The sequence below is a fragment of the Pogona vitticeps genome, chromosome 4 (genome assembly GCF_051106095.1).
Source record: "Pogona vitticeps strain Pit_001003342236 chromosome 4, PviZW2.1, whole genome shotgun sequence".
NCBI classification, from domain to species: Eukaryota; Metazoa; Chordata; class Lepidosauria; order Squamata; family Agamidae; genus Pogona; species Pogona vitticeps.
The window spans coordinates 119,921,043-119,947,251 of NC_135786.1; the positions used below are offsets into that span (position 1 = coordinate 119,921,043).

The 26,209-nt window shown below is 41.3% G+C and overlaps 1 protein-coding gene across 5 annotated transcripts in view; it reads left to right on the forward strand.

The window, feature by feature from the left end:
- Positions 1 to 26,209, forward strand: part of ASTN1 (astrotactin 1) — a 448,149-nt gene that overhangs the window by 237,934 nt on the left and 184,006 nt on the right. For all 5 annotated transcript variants that reach the window (XM_078392393.1, XM_072998206.2, XM_078392391.1 and 2 more), the window contains 3 exons: positions 20,998 to 21,072; positions 21,742 to 21,879; positions 25,291 to 25,441. In XM_078392393.1, the coding sequence (XP_078248519.1) occupies positions 20,998 to 21,072; positions 21,742 to 21,879; positions 25,291 to 25,441 (364 nt within the window). The remainder of the gene's footprint in view (positions 1 to 20,997; positions 21,073 to 21,741; positions 21,880 to 25,290; positions 25,442 to 26,209) is intronic.

A 26,209-nucleotide genomic window follows, 5' to 3' on the forward strand; every position in this document is an offset into this window, starting at 1 on the left:
CTGATCATTCTGAATCCCTCTCTGTCTCGTGTAAAGGCAGTTCTAAGGAACGCTTTTACCACATCCGGCATCCCTGGTACCTCCTTGGAGGTGGGGTGTTGCTGACATGGTTGGCAGCGGTGACACGAAACACGGGCTTTGATTTATTGCGTTTACTTTTGCTTAAGTTGAAAGCAGCAGGCATCTCGATGCATGTGCTTTTCGCAGCTGAGAAATTCCAAGCCTTGGCAGAGGAATTTCTTCCACGTTGTTTACTTTGAAGGGCTATAAATCAGCTAAATTCCATTTTTCTTTTCAGCTAAGGGTCTTATTGATAAGACGTAGCTCTCGGGCGAAGTCTGTTAAGAGACCAATCCTGTATGTGTTTATGGTTATGTTATGTTCTGAGAATTCAGAGATGCATATTCATACAAGTCAGCAGACACTTCTTTAAGCTCCAGGTAGATCTGTTTTTTTTGTCAAGACAGATTTATGGTTTTATGGCTTTCCCCCCCGCCCTAACGCTTCGGCTGCAGTGGCAGGAGAGTTGAAAGGCTTTTTGGAGAGAAAGGATTTTTCTTTTTGGTAACCAGCTGCTGATTTGAACGCAGTTTGCATGGAGGAACAGTTTGAGAACCAGGATTTCTTGGAATTACCTGGAAAGCATTTCGTGACTCAGAGAACAGTTAAGATTGGTGGTGCATCTGCTAGACTGCCTTTGGTTAGTACAGCTACGAAGGCCTTGCATCAACAGCTTTTGGAGGCTGTTGAGCACAGCGTCTTGACTCAAAGTGGAGCTAAGCAAAGGATTACTTATGGTTCTTCACAACTAAGAAGGGAATTACAAAAGGGCAGCATAATGGCTAAGCTCCCAGCAGAGGACATCCAGGAACTGCTTGGATCTGACATAGATCCAGCTTGGTCTAAATTGAGGCAAATGGAGCAGTCAGAGGACATGGAGGACACCAGCACTCCAATCCGAAAGGGTGTGCCAGCCAGGGACATTTCTGATTGGACAGCAGCGGCAGCAGCAGCAGCCGGTGCTGAGGGGCCTGATCCTAACAAGAGTCTATCACCAGTGGATAAGTTAACAATGATGTTTGCAGATTTTGTTGCTTGTCACACTCAATCTATTCATAATCAAAAATTTCTGAATGTTTATTGAAGGAGTACAGAGAGAGGAAGGTGGAGCATTTGGTTTATGAGCTGAAGGAAAAAGAGAAGTTTAAGAATTCAATAGCCAGTGTTGATAGAAGCAATCTACCTTATTACCATGATGGCGATGATATCTTATTTTTTTTATCAAACTATGAGAATGCGTGCAGAGACCTTAGGATACCTGAGGCCTGGTATGTTAAATTAATGCTTACGCAGTGCTCTGGGCAACTTGCCAACATTGTAGCCAAATTGTCTGATGAAGAAAGGGATTGGGATGTTTTTAAAGTCGTGGTGCAGAGAAAATTTGGTTTTACTTTGGAAATACTGAGGCAGAACTTTAGAAAACTGAAAAAGCAGCCTAATGAGTGTTATTCTGCACTAGCTGACAAGATAGAACATCTAGGTGATCAGTGGTTGAGCTCCTTGGGCGTTAGTACCTTTGAGGATTTAAGAACTATGTTGTACATGGAGCATTTTCTTAATTTGGTGCCTTCAGAGATAAGGAGTACTTTGTTGGAGAGAGACTACAAAGACTTGCAAACCCTTGCTTTAAAAAACTGATGAAATTCTGTCCTTTAAAAGGCCTGAACCAGCTGTTAGGGTAAAGACTGCACCAGTAGTCCTTAAGAGACAGAGTCAGTCTGAATTTAGAAAGCCTTTTTCTCAAGAGCCCAGGCAAAGTTCATTTGAGCAACGCAGGAGCCTAGCTCCTAGCCATAGTAAAATGCCTCTTAAATGTTTTGACTGTGGTGGCTCTCGTCTGCGACGAGATTGCCCAAGGTTGAATGTGCCAGCTAGCCAAGTTAAGGAGCCAGCTAGAAAAACACCTGTCCCAGCTCCACGCAGATCTAAAACAGGCACTCCCAAGATGGCGTATATAAGTTCTGTGCCAGCGGGAACTCAGCAAGTGCCAGCTGCCAGTAATGCAGTTTCTGTGCCTCATCAGTCAAGCATTGTGCCTTCACAGAGTCAGGAAGGAGTTAACTTAACTGTAACCCCTTCGCAAGCCAGTGGAATGCAGGCAGCAGTAAACCACTATGTGCCTAGAGTTTTGGACTTACAAATAGCTGCAATTTCATCAGAAATTGTAAAAGAGACAGCATCAGGAGAGAAATTTTCCATTATGGATCCTGATTGCATAGTACCAACTACACAAAGGGACTGGGAAACCCACACATTTTCTGAGGTGGTTTTTCTTCACACACCTGGAGGTGATATGGCTTTAAGTGCTTTTTGTGACTCGGGTGCCGACATTTCTTCGATAAACAGACATTTGCTAGACCCCACCTTGATTCTGAATAACCCGAGATGTCCAGTAAAAACTTATGGGTCTAAAGAGACTGAGCAGAAGTATGACCCTTTGGCATATGTCAAAGTAACTTACAAGAATTGGTCTGAGTCCAAACATATTCTAACTCATGAGGGAAAACCTGATTTTCTGCTTGGAAATGATCTTGCTTTTTTGGATCACATGCAAAGTCAAAATGCAGCTTCGATGCAGGTAGTCACCCGTTCTCAAATTAGGGAGATGCGTGATCCTGAACTGGAGGAGGAATCCACTGAGGATAGCTCAGATGGAGACCTTATGCAACAGCAGCCTCTTGTGACCAAACCTGATAATGCAGCTACAACTGAAACTAAAATGGAGGATGTGACTCCAACAGGATCAGCTGACTTTAGACTGAAACAACTTAATGATCCCACTCTAGCTTCTTTGAGGACAGAAGCAGACAACTATGCTGAACGTCCTGCGCATCAGCAAGTTAGCTTTTTGTGGGGTGAAAATGGACTTTTGTACAGGGAATATTTCCCCAAATCCAACTTGGATGCCCAACCTATTCAACAGTTAGTTGTGCCTACTGAATATAGACAGAGAATACTAGAAATGGCTCATGACCATCCGAGTAGTGGGCACCAGGGAATACAAAAAACCCTAAAGATGATTTCTCAACATTTTTACTGGCCTGGTATTTCAAAAACTGTAAAGGACTATGTCAGTTCTTGTGACTATTGCCAACGCACAGGCCATCAAACTGACAAGGTAAAGGCCGAAATGCAGATTATGGAGATTCCTGACCAAGTGTTCCAGTGTTTGCAAATGGATGTGCTAGGACCTTTTGTTCCTACTAAATCTAAGAAGAAATACATCATTTCTTTCATCTGTTCAGCCAGTAGGTGGACCGAAGCCTATGCTATTAGCAACCTTACAGCTACCACCATAGCTAGAATCATCGTGGACTTGTGCTCACGTATTGGAGTACCATCCAAAATAATTTGTGATCAAGCAGGAGCTTTTACAAGTGAACCTATGCGTAAGATCTGCGAGATAAGTGGAATAACCATCAGTTTTAGCACGGCCCATCATCCTCAATCTCATGGTATGGTGGAAAGAGGTCAACAGACTTTGCTTAGGATGATTAAAACATTGACCCAAGAATATGGAAACATTTGGGATGAACTTTTGCCTTTTGCTTTGTTTGCTTACTGTAGCTCAGCTCATTCTTCGTTAGGTGGCTTTTCTCCAAGTAAGGTGGTATTTGGAAGAAATCTACAAGGACCATTGGACTTCCTGAAATCCGATTGGGAAGGTGTGATTAAAAGTAGTACTGTGCCAGTTGCTGATTTTGTCAGAAAACTTCAAGAGAAACTCTTGGCTGTCCAGGAGTTGGCCAGAGACAATTTGTTGGACGCTCAAGCAAGTCAGAAGTTCTTCCACGACAAGAGATCCAGACACAGGGAATTTTCTGTGGGTGATTTGGTACTTGTTCTGAACCCACTCAGACCTTCTAAGTTAGAAGTTGTCTGGGAAGGTCCAGGTGAAATTGTTCAAAAATTGGGAAATGTCAATTATCTTGTCAAAATGTTGGATTCTAATAAGAAACCTGTTCTTTACCATGTCAATAGTTTGAAACTGTACAAAGATAGATCTGCAATGGTTTTTCAATGTCATGCTGAATATTTTCATGCTGCAAATGAACCTATTGATATGTTGACTGAATTGCAAGATGCAGGTACATGGTCTGATAATCTTGTTTTAACAGGTACCGTTGATCAGAAAGAAAGGTTGTTTCAAATTTTAGAACAATACCAAGATGTGTTTGCAGATAAACCAGGTTACACCAATCTGATCAGTCATGTGATAACTACTGAGAACAATGCCCAGCCCATACGGTCTAGCCCATATAGAGCAATTGGTAATCATGCTATCCAGATTGAACAAGAGATACAAAAGATGTTATCTTTGGGGGTGATTGAACCGTCATTCTCCCCTTGGGCTTCTCCGGTGGTACTGGTGCCAAAACGTAACGCTCTGGGTGAAATTCTCGAGGAAGTAAGATTTTGTGTTGATTACAGAAAGTTAAACAGTGTTACTGTTCCAGATCCATACCCATTACCTAGAATGGATGATTTAATTGAACATCTTTCAAAGGCTAAGTTTATCAGCATTCTCGATCTAAAGAATACTTATTGGCAGCTCGATTTGGCCGAAGATTCATGAGATAAGACCGCTTTCATCACACACGTGGGAACTTTTCGTTTCCGACGTTTGCCTTTTGGTTTGAAGAATGCTGGTGCTTCATTTCAAAGGTTGATAGACAAACTTTTACAAGGTTTACCTTTTGCAAGTGCTTATCTTGAGGACTTTGCCATTTTCAGTTCTGATTTTCATTCTCACATGTCGCACATTGAAACTGTTTTGTCCAGACTTCAGCAAGCAGGACTGACAGTCAAAGCCAGCAAATGTCAATGGATGCAAGTCATGTACTTAGGTCATTTGATTGGGCAAGGAGAAATTCAGACTCTGCAAGCCAAAGTGCAATCTATTAATGATTGGCCTATTCCAAAAACTAAGAAACAGGTACGCTCGTTTTTGGGCCTCGTTGGCTACTACAGAAAATTCATTCCTGATTTCAGTCATTTGGCTTTAGCTCTGATAGAGCTCACTAAGAAGAGACAGCCTGTCAAGGTAAAGTGGACACCAGAGTGTCAAGGTGCCTTTGATGCTTTAAAAGCTAAGGTTATGGATGCACCTATACTGAAATCCCCTGATTTTGACAAACCATTCATTTTACAAACAGATGCCTCTGAATTAGGCCTTGGAGCCGTATTGTTACAGGAAGGAGAAGATGGGAACCTTCACCCTATCTCATACTTCTCTAGAAAACTCTTGGAAAGAGAGAGAAATTACGCAGTACCTGAAAAAGAGGCTCTTTCTATATTTTGGTCTCTAAATTTACTTAGATGTTACCTATGGGGGTGTAAGTTTACAGTCCAAACAGATCACAGAGCTTTAATTTGGTTGCAGAAGATGAAATCTCAGAACCAGAAATTGTTGAGATGGAGTCTAGCATTGAAAGATTTTGATTTTGAAGTTCAACACATTCCTAGTAAATTGAATGTTGTGGCAGATGGTCTTTCTAGAATGTACTGTGAAGATTCTTATGAACCTGAACGTTGAAACAATGTATTCAACAGTGTGTTATGTTTCAGTATTGTAATAGTGAATCTGTAGTCAAATTTTGATATATAACCAGTTAGTTACTTTGAATTACTGTTTAGTTACTTATGCTTGATTTCTTAAAATTAGATCAGATTAACTGCTCTGAATTTTAACGATAATCAGAGGTGGCATTTGATGATTTGTGTTTTTATGAGATGCCAAAATGGGTTTTGTAGTCATAATATTGTCTTGATAGCATCCCTCTTGATTTAATGTCTGTGTCTGTAGTAGGAAAGTTTTTCATGCTGTTTCAGAGAAGCTTCGCTCTCTGGTTATCTCGTAGCTAAGATGAGTAGAGAGCAGAGACTTTCGTAGTCAAAATAAACCTGCCACAAAGTATGATAACACCTCAAGCTTCCATGAGAAAGTTAGGCGGGACAACAAGACCCAGGAGGGGGTGTTCCTTATGAGGAATTCTGGGAAGAAGAAGTTGTTGGAGAAAAAAGATGGAGTTTGATTGAGAAAGGACAGACATGTGCTTTTTCCCAAAATGGATTATAACTTTTGGATCACGACTACACTCTAACTTTTCCTGGTGGATCATGGACTATGGAATCACAGGAACGTAAGAATGACTATGCTTATGCATTATTCTAGTTTAGAATGCTTTTAATTATTTTATTTTTCCAGCTGGAGTGGTGGGGGTGATCTGTCTGCCTTGTTATGAAAATGTTTCTAACTGAATTACTTTGCAATAATCTGAATTCTTTTCTGCACCATTCTTTTTTAAATAAAACAGTAATGATTTAGAATTGCATGCATTGCTTTCTTGAACAGACTAGTCTTTCTGTTTTGGCCATGTGTATTTGCTACCTGATATAGAGCCCAGATTAGCTTGAATTTAAACTCATGGATTTGTCTGTGTGTGTGTGTGTTGTTTTTCTTAATAAAGGAGGTGGATTTGAGGAAGAATTGTTAGTCAGGGCCTAGCTGAGAGTCTTGGGCTCATCTTAGCTCCTAAAGGACTGACTAAACTTTGGAATCTCTCCATTCTCCGGCATCCCCGGTATCTCCTTGGAGGTGGGGGGTTGCTGACATTTGCTTCCCAGCATTTTGCTTGGGGAATGCTTGGATAATTAGGATTTAGAAACGCCACATGAATTTCACATTCCTAATTACTGCTGGTGTGTAACCTCTCCTCAAGAAAAAGAACCTCGAAACTCAGAATTCTCATCCCATGGAGAGCTTACTTACAACTAGGAGCCGCACCTCTCCAGACATGTTTATTTCCATGTGGAGAAAGCAATGATAGCAAAGGAGGAGCAAGACTTTTTTCTCTCAGTGTGTTTGAGGGAAATGGGCAAGCTAAAAGCTCAATGGAACTTTGAGGTAATAGTAAAGGTAATAGCTATCACAGGCTCCACCAGGAGGTCTTATGGCTAAGTGAACATTTGAAGCCATCCCAACACAATTCCCACACTGGCTTCTCAGATCTACTTTTTTCCTCTTTATTACTGAGAATTGAACCCAAAATGTAATCAGTGTATTCTCACAATAGGAGGATAAGTGGAGAGACAGAGACTTGCCAAAAGGATAGTAATAGCTGGGGAACATTCTGTCCAGCATATAATTCATTCGCTGTCTATGATGATGACATGATGGAAAGTCATTTACCATAATGGCAGTGCTAAAGTGTAAATTTAGTTTAAAAACGTACCAACCAACCAGAGTGCTAAGCAGCATTTAACAAGTGTTAAGTAAAATGGGAGGAAGTATCTGGATTTTTTATAAAATGTTTTGTAATGATTCTTCTATTAATTGCCTTTTGCTTGTTAGCATAGAACCAACTCCCAGAGGAGCTTCACCTGGTCCCCTTCTTGTATTCATTTAGGAGGCTATTAAAAACATGAGGCCTTTCATGTTGACTTTAGTTGAATGCCTCACCTCCAGTCCTGCTTCAGTCTGGAAACTGGTCTGTGCCATTGGTTGTTAATTCTTTAGAATATGCTTTTGTATCTATGTTTTATTTAGGGTTTTTTCTCTCTGTGTGTAGTTTGTCTTAACTGCTTGTAAACTGCCCAGAATAGTGCTTTGACACTGATGGGGTGGTAAGCATGTGTGTGAATGAATGAATGAATGAATGAATGAATGAATGAATGAATGAATGAATGAATGAATGAATGAATGAATGAAATGATAGGTGACCTGTACTACCCAATTCACAAATTTTATTTAAACATGTAAACATAAAAATATAGCATGAATGTGAACATTATGTTTGTAAATACACGTTGTACAGGGACATTTGGGGATAAAAAACAGAATTGGCTTGGGTTGCATCTTCAGTTGTAGCTGGTGGCAAATTCTTGGAATGTGTAGAATAACCTTAAGGGTGTGCTTTACAAAAGTATTGTGTGAGATGCCCTTAGCCATATGCTGTGCATGAATCAGATTGTCTTTTCTTGGACATAAGTTTTCTCATTTGGATATTATACTACTTTCCCAGAAATAAACTTCTCCTGTAGAGAATTTTCTTCAGTTTGGTAGATGGGCTACCAAAGCAAAACTGATACTTTTAGTGGCCATTTCTGATGTAAATCTGTGGCTAGCAATCAGCTAGGTGCAAATAAGCCCTACAGCTTCTGCTGACTGACAATAGAAAGTGACCAATGTAACTTAGAAACAGACATATTTTGATCTATCTCAACACTGAAGGGGTTGAAGTTATTTCAGCATAATCAACCATTAGGTTTACTTCACTGCTGATTGAATATGCTTAGTGATAGAGTTCTGGTAATGTTAACATTTTCAGTATCAAGATACATTAATATACCGTATTTTTTGCACCATAAGACGCACTTTTTCTCCCAAAAACATTGGGGGGAAATGTGTATGCATCTTATGGAGCGAATACTGTCCCCTCCATGCCACCATTGCTGGCTTCTGAGGCCTCCTGAGGCCTCCGAAGGCCCCACGGGGGGGGCCCCCTCGCCATCATCGCTGGCTTCTGAGGACCTCCAGGAGGCTTTGGACTGGTAAGCTGCTGCTTTTTACTTTTTTAAAAAATGTTCTGGGTGGGTTTTGGAGGGTAGATTAGGGCTGGGGGTATGTTTCTATGTTGCTTTGTTTTTTGGTAATTTTTTTGCAGTCCCAGTGTGGGACTTGCTTTGTTTATTTATTTTTATTTTATTTTTTGGTATTTAAAAATTAGGTGCTGCTTTTTACTTAAAAAAATGTTCTGGGTGGGTTTTGGAGGGTAGATTTGGGCTGGGGGTATCTTTCTATGTTGCTTTGTTTTTTGGTGATTTTTTTTTTTTTTTGCAGTCCCAGTGTGTGACTTGCTCTGTTTATTTATTTTTATTTTATTTAAAATTTTGGTATTCAAAAATTAGATGCGTCTTAATGTCCGGTGCGTCTTATGGAGCAAAAAATACGGGTATGTCTGGACCTCTATCCTTGAGAAGTATTGTATGACCTCTCAGTTGCCAATCTGGAGAAGAGGTCAGGGTAAGGTGTTAGGCAGAGAAGGATTATAGTACACCAACAGTAAAGTTTAGTAGATCCTAGTGACAGGACTCTGGCCTGCCTATGCTGTTTAGAGGGGCTCTTCTGCAAAATAGTTTCTAACCAGTCCTGTATCACTGGAAGCTTATCTGAAGGATCTTCCTGCGCTTAACTCCTTTCTGTGTGAGGCAAAAGTCATTGTCTGGACCTTTCTTTTTTCTGTACAATTTAAAATTATGGACATATGTGAAATATCGGTGAAATTAAAAGCAAATTAAAATGTTGGGATTATTAGATTATTTTTGACCAGAAATGGCCTTGGCTATTTGCCAGATCTCCTTTTGTACATATTTTGGAGCAGAAATTGCATGCATGTAAGTTCTGTATTGATTGAATTTCTCCACAGTCACAGAAAATTTGTCCTGTATCTAGCCCATTTCACATGATTATTCTTTGATTCTATATTGCTTCAAATTCTATTAAATGACTTCCAGACGGTCCAGCAAGAGTCTTGTCTCAGTGGAAGACACTCCTCAGCACTCATGTATTTGGCATGTTGTGTTGTTGTTTTTCTTCTCCATAGATTTAGCTTAACCTCTTCTGGATTAATACAGTGGTGCCTTGAAATACGAATTTAATTTGTTCCACAGTTAATGTTGTCTTGCGAAAAATTCATCTTGTGAAACACGTTTTCCCATAGGAATGCATTGAAATCTAACTAATGTGTTCCTATGGGCAAAAAAGGTCAGAACAAAGTCAAATTTGGTTTACAAAGGGTTTATTAAGTGCACTTTAAAGCCATACATACTGTGCAGACAATTTCAAAAATTTCAATCAAAAAACTTTAACTTTTTAAACATCAGAGAAAAACATTTAAAAATCAGCAAACGTGAGGCAGGAACAAAAAACAGAAAACATTCGTCTTGCGAAGCATGGCCATAGGAACATTAGTCTTGCGAGTCATCAACCCCATTGCCAAAACCATTTGTCTTGCAAGTTTTTTGTCCTGCGGGGCATTTGTCTTGCGAGGCACCACTGTATTTAGAGTTTTGAGAGATGTGTACAAACTTTTCCTCTGTTTCAGCCATTGTCTATGGGGTTGGTGTCCATGAAGTGGATGAGTTTGGTGCTCTTGATGTACTTTTGGAGGGGCAATGCTTGCCAAATAATAGACTTTTTCAATGAGGGTAGATTTCAGGCAGCTAGATCCATTTGGCATGTGCTGATTTATGCCATCTGGCACTAGCCTATTCTGCTGTGGAGTAGCACAGGGACAGAGCTTATTGTTTCTATTGTCTGTGGGTATGCACCCTAATCTGAGCCAGCCAGTTTCCTAAGTATGCTATTTCTGATGCCAACTTTCTGTTTGGTGTGGAGACAATGTTTTTAGTAAGTTAGGGTTCGATCCAGAGTGACACCCAAATATTTTAATGTAGGGCATTGTTCCAAAATCTTACCTTCCCACCTGTCTTGGAGGTTCCTCTCTGCTTCTCTTTTCTTCAAGTGGAAAGTGCAGTGTTTTAAAGGGTTTGGTTTCAGCTGGTTCTTCTTATAATATAAGGAAAGATCATCTAATGCAGAGGCTAGCTGGTGCTTGATGGCCACCATGATTTCAGCCAGCAGTTAGTCTGGTCTTTATTATACAGGTTAATTTGTGGCAGATGGGTGAAAGGGTTTCATCTTTGTGGTTGTGGCTGGTGTCTCTACAAAGCTACTTACTCTTTCAGCTTGGAGTTGTAAGTAGTATGAAGATGGTAGCCTTCATCAAACTCAAATTTGACAGGTGCCCCGCCCCTTTTGGCACCTGCAAGCGGAAGGGGAGGGACTTCCGACGTCCAGGCTCGACCCAGGCCCCTTCCGGCGGTCTGAAGCCTCTCTTTAGGGGGAGGCAAAAAAAAAAACCCAGGTCAAAACCTTGTTTTAGAAAATTTCATAGCTGATTTGTGAATAGCCAGAAGAAAGGGCAGATATTTTAGCTTCTACAGACTGTATAGGTAGAAATACACGCAATACAGGATATATTTGCAGGTTATATAGTCATTCAGGACAGTTTCTCTGTTGAAACGATGACACCTGCAGCTTCCAGGTGTCTGGTTGGCCCGTGTCCACAATCACAATCAAGTGCATCATCCTCATCATCCACATGCCAAACCTTATCCTGTGTTTGGGAGTTTGGTTTCCCTTGTCCGCCATGTCTCCAAAGCCACACGACCTCTGCAAAGAGCTGCAAGCGCGTGCAGAAGGGACCCGGAACCACGGTTATAGCGTTCCAGCAAACGCTGGGGAGTTTCCCACCCTGCAGGGCCTAGGGCAAGCCGGGACATGTCCTACGGCCACCCCTTTTCTAGCCAAACCCCTTCAACCGCTCCCCATTGGCCCACAGGGCCGCGGGGGTGGCACAGCCCTTCGGGGACCAATCCTCAGGCCACCTTCGGGTCATGGGGGACCTGGACTCTAGGAAAAGACCCCTATAGGACCACGGGGACCTCCACAACCCCTGACGTCACCGCTCGACCCGCCCCTTCCGCCGGAAGGGGCCTGGGTCGAGCCTGGATGCCGGAAGTCCCTCCCCTTCCACTTGCAGGTGCCAAAAAGGGGCGGGGCACCTGTCAAATTTGAGTTTGATGAAGGCTACCATCTTCCTACTACTGTTGTAGAGCAAGAGAAAGTTAAGTTTCTTGGGCTATAGCTCCCCAAGTCCCTCAGAATAGATTGATTACTAACTGTGCAGGCCAAGGGGATCTTAGAAAAATAATCAGAGGTGATTTCAAAGAAGACCCCCTACATAGTTTTCATTGAGAACCCACATTTATGTAAAGAAAAGAAAACTACTTAGATTTGAACAAGTTGATGGCTTATAGAAACCAGCATTAAAGGAACTTTTAGAGTGTATATGTTATTCCTGATATTAAAATTAATGCCAAACACTCAATTCAGTTAATCTAAAAGTTTGCCAGCTGGTCTTTAGTATAAAAACCTAGTCAGAGTTTGAGAACATGAATGCCAATCACTTATTAATGAACTAAGTGAATGCAGGCCTCCCAATATCGCTGCATTCTCAGTGTGTACTTCAAGCTTTTATGTTCTGATTAAGGTCTGGCAGCTTGAGGCCTGTGTTTCTAATCTCTGTACTATTAGGGAGCATGCCGGGAAGGTGAGGCTCATCAGCCTTGGAAGGCAGCCCCATCTAGGAGAAGGAAAATTCCAATTTCAAACCTCCACTGCCTTGTGGCTATATCCACTGATGAAGTTAACCTCGAGGCAAAATCTGGGGCCGAAGTCCCAGAGGCAGTTCACGTCGTTCTGACCACTCCTGCGATGTTGCTAGAACCAGTTGTATTGGCTCTTGCCTTTCCATTGGACTTTTTAAGTGACGTGGAGAGGAGGGATTTGCTGCTTGGGTAACAGCCTGTCCTCTACATTATTTTACCAAGGCTTTGTGCTCTGGAGAGGACACTCCAGCTTCACATACCGTGTTGAAATAACACAGGAAGTAGCAGTTACCAGTTATAAGTATTTGCTTGATTGGTGTAGAGCATGACACCAGGGGCTACTTCCAATGGTGGGAGAGGTCATTGCACCTCACTAGATAGCTACTGCCCACCTTAGGCTGGGCAGTCCACAGCCAGTAAGGTGCTACCTCGCCACAGTCTGTTAACCTCATGGGGTTTAGGGTGAAAGCCAACAAGCAGATTGATAACCCTGCAACAGTTTTAAGAAAACTTCTGCCCTAAAGTTGGACACCTGGAATTTTTGGACAATGACCCCTGGCATTTCTGATGACCTGCAGGAAATAGACAACGTGCACAAGAGAGCTGTCATGGACACGGAACTGAGTAGGCTGCAGATGGACATTGTTGCCCTGCAAGAGACAAGATTGCCAGACACGGGATCCGTCAAAAAAACAAACTTCTCATTCTTCTGGCAGGGAAAACCATTGAATGAGACCAGGGAATATGGTGTTGGCTTTGCAGTCAGAAATACTCTGCTGAGATCCACTGTTCCACCTACTGTGGGGAGTGGTAGAATCCTGTCTCTACAGCTCCACTCATCAGCTGGACCGGTCACCCTCATTATTGCATATGCACCAACACTCGTCTACAACAGAAATCAAAGAAAAATTCTACGACTATCTGGCAGCTACTATAAAAAATCCCCGAGAGAGCGCTGCTGTTCATTCTTGGAGACTTTAATGCTAGAGTTGCTGCTGATCACAATTCTTGGCCCACTTGTCTCGGCCGTTTTGTCATTGGAAAGAGAAACGAAAATGGCCAATGCCTGCTGGATTTTTGCTGATATTATGGTCTTTGTGTCAGCAACACGTACTTATTACAAAGCTTCAACGCAGAGTTTCCTGGAGACATCCAGGGTCGAAGCATTGGGAGGAGGGAGGTGGGGCCAAGATGGATGGAGGTTGGAAATGAGAGTTCTCTAACTGTAACTGCTGATGAAAGTTCTGTAGGCTTGAGATAGCCTAATCAAATTTTCCAGGAGAGGAAAATATATCCAAAGAAGAGAAGTGCCATCTGAGAAGAGGGGGGGAAGAGCCCTGAGCTACCTCCCTATCCCAGACATTTGGCATTCTCTTTAGCAGGACTCCGTACAGGTCTGAAAAACTGACGCAGTCTAGAAGGTTGGAGGAGATTGGATACGCAATTATATCTCAGATTTACAGAGACCACTGTAAGCAAATTTATTTTTATTAATACATGTGAGCTGAACACTTGGAAATTCATTTTGATACATGAAGGTAGGTGGGTGGGAGTAGTAGGCTGTAAGACTGAACATTGAAAGCAATTCAGAAGCAGACAGCTGAATAGGACATGAGGAAACACAGAAATTCATTAAAAGAGACTTTTAGCCTGTTGAATTGCTGAACTATTTGTCTGAAAAGTTCCCTCCTAGAGACCTGCTGGATATTATTGAATGTTATTGAACAGTCTCCGAACTCTAATCATTTAGATTATGCATAGACCCACCTGAAGTTTATTTACGCCTGAAGAAACCAATATGTCCGGTACAGAGATGAAAGTAGAAAATGGAGGCTGCTCGTAAACGAAGCGATCCCTCTGTGGATTACAAAAGGGAATAGATGGAATTCTATTTTTCTTTCTTCTTGATTTTTTTTTGTTGAGCATGTTTGGGGCAGGAGTTGGAAAAGTAGTTTGGGGGGGTTGCTATTTTAATTTTCCTGCTGTTCCTGAAACTCTGTGGCGATGCTGAAAGAGACAAAGAGCTTCTTTTCCGCTTTATCTCCCCTTAACTTTTTCTACTCAATCTCTGGAAAGGTGCCCAGAACTCTGAACTAGCTGACTTTTGTCTCTTTTCCCCCCCTTTGTCAAATCTAGACATAAATAGCTTCCTTGAAGCAGAGTAAAATTTACTATACTTATTATTTTCAGGATATATTCTCCCCGTTTGGAGGTGGCCAAGGAAAGTTTTCCCTCTTCATTAATAACATTGACTCTTTGTTTGATTCAGTGTATATTGGGCGATCTCTATTTGTTGGTTGCTTGATCTCTATTTGTTGGTTGCTCTCATATCCTTCCATATTTCCATATTTCTAATGTCCTAGATTGTTGTAGTTTATATAAGAAGGGGGAAACAGATATCAGTGGAGAATATTGGAGAACTGTCATATAAAGGGTCTTTTTTGAAAATACAAAAATGGCTGCAAAACCTAAGGCGGGGTAAGGAAGTCTGGCACCAGAATCTACACCACTGAGATTGATGCAAGAAACCCTTTCATTTTTTATTAATGAAAGAATATTTTGAGAAGCTCATGAGCACTATGCTTAGCCAACAGATAGCCCATTTTGATACAAAATTTGATAAAATGAAGTCTGATATTTCAGCTCTGAAAATTAAAGTGTCTGACCTCTCCAAACAACAGGAGGACAAGAATTTACAATTGGGGCAAATGAAAGAGGATATGACACAGCAAAATCAAGAAATACAGAAGACAGTTAGATTGGCAAAGAAAATGGAAAAAATTAATAGAACTTCAGAAGGACTTAGGAAAAGTTGAAACCAGACGAAACCAACATGAAAAACCAATGACTCAAATTCAGAAGGAGAATGCATCACATATTTTGAGAATACAGAATGTACCAGAAACTCAAAATGAAGATCTCTTAAAAGTTACAACTGATTTACTATCAGACTGAGCAAATTGTGAGAAGGATGAAATTAAGTGGAATATAGATGCGGCCAAAAGAACATCTTCAGTATTTATTTTAAAAAATCATCTCCCAAAAGAGGTACAAATTAGATTTATTAAAACCACATATAGAGACAAAATTCTGAAAGCAACGCAAGATAAGCAACAACAACAACATTACTGAAACAACAACATCTACGTTACCTCGGGCATGTCATGAGAATGGCTGATGGTCCGATTCCAAAAGATCTCCTGTATAGAGAATTAGTGCAGGGAAATCACCTCAGAGGGAGACCACAGCTTGTGATACAAGGATATCTGCAAGCAGGATCCGAAAGCCTTAGGAATGGACCTCAACAGATGGGTAACCCTGACATCTGAGCGTTCAGCCTGGAGGCAGGCACTGCATCATGGCCTCTGCCAATTTGAAGAGATTGTCCAGCAGGCCGAGGCAAAGAGGCAGTCCTGAAACCAGCCAAATCAGGGAGCTGGACAGGGGACAGACTGTATTTGTCTGCAGTGTGGAAGGGATTTTCACTCTCGTATTGGCTTTCTCAGCCACACTACATGCTGTTCCAAGTCCTCAATTCAGAGCATGTTACCATAGTCTCTTGAGACTGAAGGATGACTAAAATCTGCTTGTTAGCAATAAATAATTTACTTAATGGAATCCAATGGGATGGCAATTGCTTTCAGGTCTTTGTAAAATGAAGGTTAAATGAAGGTTAAAGTACCTTAGATTCCCCCACCCACTCCAGCAAATTTTGAAAGTTCCTTTGAGCTACTCAGTATTGCTTTCATCTTGTTGCTGTGTAAAGCAGTTGAGTGGTGGTTACACCATAGCCCTGTGCTTACACAACAGTCTTGCAAGTGACCTGGTCCTGCCTTTGGAGGCTTGTGTTTCAAGAGTTTGGACTAAATGAACTTAGCCAGTATGTTCTCTGCAAAAACTTGAATTCAAATAACTGTCTTGAATGAGGTGTCTCCTTATTTATTTATTTATTCATTTATTTGATTTACATACTGCCCATCTGGCAGCCAAGGTCACTTTGGAAGGTTTATAACAAATAACATAAAACAAAAAAGTAACAAAATAGCAAATAACAACATCAATATATAAGGGTGAAAATAAAAAATCATAAAGTGCAGTGAGGAGAAAATTACAATACAATAAATACCAAAGCATAGAAAAATATAAGAACATGGAGCATGGCAGTATGATAGTAGTTATATTATTGGACACTTTTGTATCAAAGTGTACAGTGGTGCCCTGCATAGCGAGGTTAATCCGTTCCACATTAACTGTCGCTATGGGGAAACATCGCTAAACAGGACGCAAAATGCCATTGGAACGCATTAAACTTAGTTTAATGCGTTACAATGGCTTCTGTACTCACCGTTTAGCGAAGTTTCCCCCATCCGGCAGCATTTTTCGCGCCCTCAGTAAGCCATTTTGGAGCTGCCGATCAGCTGATTTCCCGACATCGCAATGCGAAGATCGGTAAGCGAAACGCTTACCGATCTTCGCAATGCAAGTTTTGCCCATTGGGGCTGCCGGTATGCCTTCGCATTAGCGATCCCAAAAAAGGGATCGCTATGCGAATTCGTCGTTGTACGGTGCGCTCGTTATGCGAGGCACCACTGTAGTTTGTTCCGGGAAGACCTGTCTAAATAGCCAGGTTTTTAGTAGTTTTTTGAATACGCCCAGTGAAGGGGCCAGGCAGATTTTGGGCAGAAGAGAGTTTCATAATTGTGGCGCTACCACCGAGAAGGCCTGATTTCCAGTGGTTGTTTTCCGGGCCTCTCTCGTGGTCAGAACTCTGTAACCGGCCTTGGATGATCTTATAGGGTGGGCAGATCTAACTTGAAGGAGGCTTTCAGTTAGATATTGAGGTCCCAAACCATTTAGGGCCTTATAGGTTAGTACCATTACCTTGAAATTGGTACGGATGCAAACAGGAAGCCAGTGTAAAGGGGCCAGGTGGGGGGAGATACGTTGATATTTTCTAACCCCTCAGAAGTTTGGCTGCCACATTCTGAACCCATTGCAGTCTGTGTAGCAGTCCCAAGGGCAGCCACACATAGAGGGCATTACAGTAGTCTAATGTCAAGACTACCAGCACATGCATCAGCACAGTGAGGGACTTGGTGTCAAGGTAAGGACGTATGGCGATCTGCTTTAGGTGGAAATTAGTGGATTGGACCACAGATGCTATCTGAGATGTCATTGATAGTGATTTGTCCTAAATAAATAAATAAATAAATAAATAAATAAATAAACGAACGAACGAACGAACGAACGAATGAATGAAAGCACACCCAAGCTAAAAACCTCATTCTTAATGGAAAGAGTGCCCCCCTAAAAAGATAGGGAGGCACCCAGACCACCTTGCTGCTCAGACTGTTAATGCCCTGGCTCCCATCTCAACAGTGGGTAAACTTACCTCAGGTTGATAAGGAACTGAATCAGATATTATAACTGGAGTAAACTGGATCAGGTGACTTAAATTAACTCAGTTTTGGCTGCACCTTATAATCTTTGCACGTTCTTTTAAAATGCTATTCATTTTTAATGAGTAATGAGAAATAACCATACATCAGAACGTTATCTAACTTTTTTTCACAGAGCATTGGACAAGCCCAGAATTGAACTGTCTTTGAACCTCCAGACCCAAATGACATATTGTTTATACAGAGTTTTTGGCTGATATCCTCACTCACTTACCAAGGTGAAAGATTCATTGAATTTAGCCTGCAACTACACATCTTAAAAAAGTGTGGAATGTGAAGTTAGTTTCAATCCTGCACATCATGCTAGCTTTACTGTAGTTTAAAATATCAAATAAGCACCATTTTAAACTGAAGTAAGGATTCCTATGAGAAGTAGTAAAGAGAGCAACGGATCAGGATTCAGCTGAGGTCCAAATAGCCTTCCTCTCTAGGGCTTTAACTTCAGCAGGCAGTTCAATGGCAGTGACAGGAGCAGTGGTGGTGTCAGGAGCAGTGACATATTTGATGGTCAGGGAGCCCTTCCTCCACTCTTGCTACCGCTCTTGCCAAGGTGCTCGCTGGCCACCAGTTTTCCACAGGTTGCCAGCAAAGTCAATTTCCTAAGAAATTGCTCAGCCACGGGCAGAGAGGTTCCAAAGTAAATCGCTCCTTTATCAGGCAAACTGGGTCCGTAAGTTTTGCCTTAGGGTAGCTAAAATTTACTCTGGCACCAAGTCTGACCGATTTCATTGAGAACCAAGCCACACACGTGAGTACCAGGGAATTCCATCCTTCTAGCACTCATAAATCAGTTGGACCCAAATTGGTAGCGTTAAGTTACGTGACCTTGTAAAATACATCAATTTGGATAAGCCAATTGTTATACAGCTTGTGTCTATTCAAGAAGCTAACTTGCAGAGGTTAGGCATATTCATTTTTATTAGAAAAATATAGTTCTGAGAGAAATCAGTTTAAGCAAAGCATAGCAAAGCATATTTACAATTTCCAATCCCATCCCCATTGATAGGAGATAGAATTCCTCTGAAACAAACAAAAATAATAAAACATCTAGCTAACAAAAAAGAAAAAGGGGGCGGACCTCCCCTCCAGCTTCAGGAAAAACTACATCTTAAAACAAACTACAACTTTGGAAATTTCCACTCTCAACTCACACACAGAAACCAGATGAATTCATTTTGGCTAACTTTGTGATTACAAATCCCATCTATAAACCATTTTATGAACTTTCATAACCAAGCTTATCACACAGGTCACCCAGGAAAGAGAGCTTTTCCACTAGGTGGCAGGGCAGCAACAGTCTGGAGAGTGCAATGGGGTCAGTAGCAGAGGCAGAGGGATCTTTGATGCTAGGAGAGATCCCTCCCACAACTGCCGCCACCACCATTGCACTCCTTGGGTGTCACTGCTGCCATCCAGTCACTTATAAACCCATACATTAAAACAGGATGGATGTTTCAAGCACTTTCACTCTGCTTTGCAAACAACCCATGGTAAAACATTTACTGCAAGTTATCTGAAAACATGTAGTTCCTACCTTCCTCTTAATAATGTGTAGCATCACACTATTATTATATTTCCTATTAGCCTTTCAGCAGCCTTTAATTTCTAGATGATATTTGGTGATGTCAAAAAATATCATCCTAAAGCTTCAGGGTTTAATGCCAATTTAAGGTTTCTTTTTATGTGTTTCGATGTAATGTGGAATCCTGGTTCCAACCATCACCTGGCTATGATTTCTAATAAATACAATTTGTATTCTGGAAGCATCAGCTTGTGTTCCCAGCTATTACCAGTTAAATAAATAAATAAATCTCTTTGTGGCTAATTCAAGTGCATGAAGGAGAAATGGAAGTCTCAAACCCTAATACTCCTTCCATGTGTGCTGGCTTCTGTTAAAAGATTATCATCTGTCTTGTTTACTGACACCAAAACTGCTTGAATGTTGTTACACTTTCCTGAATACCACAGAAAATCTTCATTTCCCACCTGAAGCAGTCATCCATTCGTATCTGATGCTTGACTACTGCTATATGTTGTCAGTTTAAGAGCCATTTTGAATTTTGAGTTGTTCATTTAGTGCGCAGAGGGGGGAAAATGCACTGGGGAGGCAATGAAAGACATCCTGCTGCATGCAGGATTCTGCACAGAAAGAAAATATCAGTGTACACTTCCCCTTTGGCAGAAGATCTGCTGCCAAAGTGGTCTGTACATTGTCTGAGCCCATGACTCCACCTTTTCAGTCTGGTGCTTGGGGAGTTGTTACTTTGGCGGACAGCCCACATATCACTCCTGTCAGTCATTTTAGAGCTCTAGTACAGGAGCCTATGACAGGACAGGAGGGGCGGGGTCAAGGGAACTGGGACTGCCAGAGAGGCAGTTAGAGAAAGACAGGGAGACAGTTAGGAAAAAGATGGTGAAGCGTTTAGACAGGGAGGAGACTGTGAAGTGTTTAGACAGGATATTGGACAGTTGGTTAGTTAGAGAATATTAAAGAGTTAAAAAGAATTAGAAGTACATTGACCATCAGAAACTATTGAGATCTTGATTAAAGTAAATGAGTACAAGCCAGCTTATAAGTAATCAAATCCATGTTTAATGAATGAATGATAATAGAACATCCATGATTTTCCTTCTGTGATTCACTTATTTATCCTTAAATAAACCTTGTTTTATTTGGCAGCAAGAGTGTGAGACTCATAATTGATATAGTGAGGATAATATCCTCTGGGGGCAGCGAAAAAGGGTAAAAAACAAGTCCAAAGGTGAACCTGGGTGAGGGACAAAACACACAAGGGTCACTGGGGGTGCGTGACAGTTACTAACACAATGTTTGGACATCACAACCATATTTCAAAGAAAGTTAAATTACTTCTTAATGATGAACTTGTTTCCATGTTACATAACCATGAATGGAGCCCTAATCAGGAGTACCACCCTACAGTGAAGATTGATGCCATATTCCTTGTACAGCTGTCTGGAAAAACAACCTGGATTTAAGTCTTTTCTTATCTGATTTAGTCTGCATGTTGGCAACATAAGCTTAATAAGCAAACAAAAAATGAGGTTCCATATCGTCATTCTGTCTTTCTTTCCTACATTCTCAAACATCATATCTGTTTTGGGCCCAGTTTTATACTAAGGAAGACATTTCTAACAGTGAAGCTGAGAAGAATTGGGTCTAAAGTGTGAACTGTTACGAAAGTATAGAAGATTTAATGGATGCTATGGCATTGTCTTTCTCTAGGCCATGGCCATATACTATATTCCAGCGTGGATTTGATTTGGTGCTGGGAGAACAGCCTTCTGACAAGATATTCAGGTAAGGTTTACTGTGGCCATATACACTACCCCTTCTCCTTATCACTTGTTTATTTTTTATATTATGGGTACAGCCTGAATTAGGTAAAGTTCTACCAAATATTCACAAGTGATCTTTTTCAGCATGCAAGGAGGTAATTTCTATGTGTGACTGACCTTGTACCTTCTTGGTTTTAGCCACAGTCAACAGAACCATCCTTCTTCCTTGGCATGATGACCTTGCCATGTGGCTAGTCAGATTTGGCTGTGTGATGACATCACTGAAAACAAGCCAGTCTAATTCAGCATGGCTGTGTTGGGTGGGAATGGTTAAGAGTCTTAGTCAGTCATGCTCTACAGAACTACACAAAATCCACCATGCATTTAGTGAGTTTGTTTCCAGTTCAGCTTAATAGATTCTTGTTGCGCTTCAGTTTTAGATTCTTGAAGGATATCTACATCTTTTTTAAAGTTTCAAGTAAGACTACCAGTTTTAGTTCTAAAACTACGAACTCCTACGAAGAGCTAAAACCTATGTTATAAGGCCTTCTCAGTAGCTGTGTTTCTCAAATGTTTGATTTTCACCTCTTCTAACATTAGCCTGCTTTATTTATTGCAAAATCAGTCACAATCAATAGGAACGTGAATTCTGTATATACCAGCACATTATTTTCCTCTCCTCTGGCTCCAGATTCACCTACACTCTTGGGGAAGGAATGTGGCTGCCTCTGAGCAAGAGCTTTGTGATCCCACCTGCTGAACTGGCTATCAATCCATCTGCCAAGTGCAAAACAGACATGACAGTGATGGAGGATGCCGTTGAGGTCCGGTAGGTGGAACCTGGGGGCTCTTGGCAAATGAGGAGAGGTGGCAGAAGAATCTCCCAGATTTTATGAAACTGCCTTGTCCTCTGACTCCAGCCATGATAGCTTATGACCTTTCTCATTTGCTATCCTCCCTCATAGATGCTTCTCTGTCTTTCCTTCAATTCCCTCTTTTTCCATATAGTCTTTTGCTGGCCCCTTAGTTCCTGTTCCATATTCAAATTTCATTATCCACCTGAATGGCATTCATGCTCCTCTAGTCCCCACCTTTCTCTGAGACTGTGTTCTAACTGCTCTCATAGGGATAGTCTCCCTGCTGCTGCTTCCTGCCCAATAGTTTGGGGGATAGAGAAAGGCAAGGGACAGAGAAAGGTAAGGAGACATGTGTGGCCCTGTAATGTGGACTGTTCTACAAAAAGGTTGCGGGCATCCCGAAAAAGTCAGAAAAATCACACAAGCATAACAAAATATGGTAGAGGCAAATGTCAGGTTGACAAATGCCAGCTCAGGACTTCGCTCCATTACTAGGAGCAAATGAAAGATCAGGAAGAGAAGGGATTAGGTGCTTTTTAAATCCTTCTCTGTATCTCAGGAAGAGATAATCCAGGATGACCAAAATAGAATAAATCTGCCAAAACAAGCCTGGGGCGTTGCAACCTCCATTTTTCCCCACTTTCTTCTTTTAAAAAGCTAACAATTCTTAGGAATAGCTCAGTGGTTTAATATCCAGCTGCAGAGCCAGAGGCTGGGAGTTTGATTCCCCTCTGTGCCTCCTTGGCTGGGGCTGGACTTGATGATCCATAGCATCCCTTCCAACTCAGCAGTTTCAGGATTATTAGGATTATTGCAAAAGAGCAAAGCGTGCTGCTTATATACCTCCCCATAGTGCTTCAAGCATTCTCTGGGCGGTTTACAAGTCAAGGGCCTGTGTAAGAGCTTCTCTCCTAAAGGATGATGAAGTATAGTGATGTTGTTATTTCATATGTTCTAAGCTCTATGCACATGCCATTTCTCATTTACAGCTCTACCGTTCTCCTGTGGCAATAGCCCTGGTTTGGCACTGGTTGCTTGACATATGAGAAAACATTAAAAGGATGGCTAATTGTAGTGTGAGGAAGCTTATTATCTCTAGCCTGCCTATTTCTTAATCTTCAACTATGGCTGTTTTCTCTTGCATTGTACAAATCATGCATTATGAAACTAACTGCAGTTCATTGCAAGTATTGGCAAGTCAATTTCATTTCTAAGAAAAAATTGAGAGGATAATAGTAGTTTAGGTTTCTTTAAAGTATATATCAAGATCACTGTAGTTCAATTATCTTTTTAATATATATGTAATATATGTATATCACTTTCCAATCAAAGTTACCAAATCAGTTTTCAATTTAAATACCTCTGTAATGTGATAAATAAGCAAGAGTTCAATGAAAGAATGAAAAAGGAGTAATCTAAAATCAAAAGAGACCAATTAAAGTGGCAGCCACCGGTTGCCCATTAAAAATAAGTGTTGACACATCAAGAATGAGTGTTTCCCCAGCCTACCTGGCATGGCTAATTTTTATTTGAGGTGTCCCAGTGTTCTATATTTGGGGTGCCTCTTACTAGTATTCAACCTAGGGATAAGCAGGAAAGGACCATGAAACAGATCTTATAATTTGGGGCAGGTTCATATGGGAGAAGTTAATCTGTCCACTTTTGGAGACAAAGATTGGGGTTGACTGTCAACAAAAGAGACGCAGATGGTCAGAGCCTAAGATAGCCATGTAAAGGAATCATCACCGATTAAGTAAACTATTGAAAGCAATCCTAGATATTTTAAGTGGACCTCTAAGAATTTGCAGAATTATGTCACGATTTGGACTAGGGAAACTCTAGCAATTACTTCAGTTAGAAGTGGAAAATAGGGCTTAGGAGCTCTGTTATTTCTTATTATAACTGTTCTCAAATTTTGTATCTCTGACAATATGGTTTAAATTCTGATTACATTTTCTAGGCTGGGAACATGAGGACACAGAAGGATTGCGCTCCATACTCCATACTAGAGGCTATAAAAACCCATAAATTAAGGCCCAATCCAAAGGTTGTTCCACCATATCTACAAAACTTTGGGAAAAAATGATTATATGAATACATTGTCTCAAATATACAGTTAGAATTTACATTCTACTTGGCAGTGAAATCCTTGACATTTTAAATTAAATTAAATTATAAATTAAAACTGTAATCATCTAGTTTTTTAAAAAATTACAATATATATTTTTTTAAAAATCCCATTTAAAATTTAAGAATTCAGTTTTCAAAAAATTAAATCACTCAGGCTAGATGACATTTGGTGCAACAAATCTGTCTGCTCATATTACCCAGGAATACTACAGTGGTGCCTCGAGTTACAAACTTAATTCGTTCCGGAAGATGATTGTAACTCAAGTTGGTGGTAACTCAGAGCACCATTTCCGATAGGAATGCATTGAAACCCCATTAATCCGTTCCAGCCAGGAAAAAACCACCAAAACCCCCCACAAAAAACAGTGCAAGACCCATCAGAATGCGTTCAGCCCCCCCCAAAAAAAGAAAAAAAGAAAGAAAGGAAAAGAAAGAAAAAAAGAACCCCACATACCAAAAAAACACACAAAACAACACTGCAAGACCCATCGGAATGTGTTGGGGTCGGGGGGAAAATCACAAAAACTAAACAAAACACAACACAGCAAGACCTATTGGAACATGCTGGGGCTGGGAAAAATAGTCAACACACGCACACACACAGAGAGAGCAAGACCCATCGGAACGCATTGGGGCTGAAAAAAAACACACACCAAAAAACAAAACATCACTACAAGACCTATCAGAATAAGCTGTGGCTGGAAAAACACACACCAAAAAAACAAAACACTGCAAGACCCATTGGAGTGTGTTGGGGCCGGAAAAAGAAATCACACACACACACAAAACCCACAACACATCAAGACCTATCGGAATGCAATTAATCCATTCGGGCCGGAAAAAAACCCACACCAAAAAATATATATCACAGCACAGAAACATAACCCCCCCAGCTTAAACCCACACTGCAAAACCCTGTACGTATGTACTCACTCAGAAGCAGAAAGCAGCGCCAGGTCCAAAGACTCTTCCGAATGCACACACTCTAACTGTCAGGGTGAAAGAGCTACAAAGAAGCAGCCTCTTCGCTGACCAACAATTAGCAATTTAAATTCCCTGCCTTTTCCCCACCTTTTGTCTGATCATATCTCAAAGCTCCAGTTGCAAGTCAAAGCAAAATTTTGTAGCCAGAGCTAGTCATAACTCGATTTGGTCATAAGTCAAGAAGGTTGTAAGTTGAGGCACCACTGTAATATATTGTATTAATTATAATTTTTAAGCTATTATACAAATTGTATTTTTCTCCATTGCAGAGAGGAGCTGATGACTTCCTCCTCCTTTGACAGCCTTGAGGTACTTCTGGATTCATTTGGGCCCGTTCGGGACTGCTCCAAGGACAATGGTGGCTGTAGCAAGAATTTCCGTTGCATTGCAGACAGAAAATTGGATTCCACTGGTTGTATGGTTTGTATACTCTTAATTTAGTGTTATGTGGTAACCTCTTGAGTAAATGAGGGCATGAAGATTAGGCTGTATTTGCTTGGGGATTCTTTAGAGTTCCAGCATGTTGAATTATGACATCGAAATTCTGTAAGCTACACTACATCCATACCCAACTTGAGTTAATCTTTTAATTTGAACCATGAAACTAAAGGATCTTAGGGTTATACTAATGCCACAATCCACAAAGGACAATGTGTACAAGGCAAAGCCTTCTTTTTCAAGGACTAATCCCACATCTTTGAGCCCAGTTTTATTAACAAGATGCCACACAATAGGTGTCAGTGTCATGATTATAAATTGCTGTTACCATTTCTAGTTGCCCAGATGATGGCAGGTGAAGCCCAGCTGCAGCAGCAACCCAGCTTTGCTTCCAGTGCTCCTCTGGAGTAGCTTCTGAGGCTGTGCCAAAGCTTCTGGGCACCAAAACCAATCACTGCATCCTATATTGCAGTGGAGGCTAGGTGACTGCCATTGAGCAGGTGCCACACTGCCCAGCTGATGGGTGGTGAATTGGAGCTGCTGCAGTGGAGTCAATGGCCGGCTTCACTGCCCAGAAGCTGTGGTGTGGCCCCAGGAGCTAGCCCAAAGAAGCAGCACTACAGTCCAGGATGCAGCAGCCCAGCTCGAGCACCCATCAGCTGGGTGGCACAGCACCTGCTTCGTCACAGTGACCCAGCTTCACTACTGCAGGTCTTCCGGGCTGGCTACAAGGGCCATGCCACAGCTTCT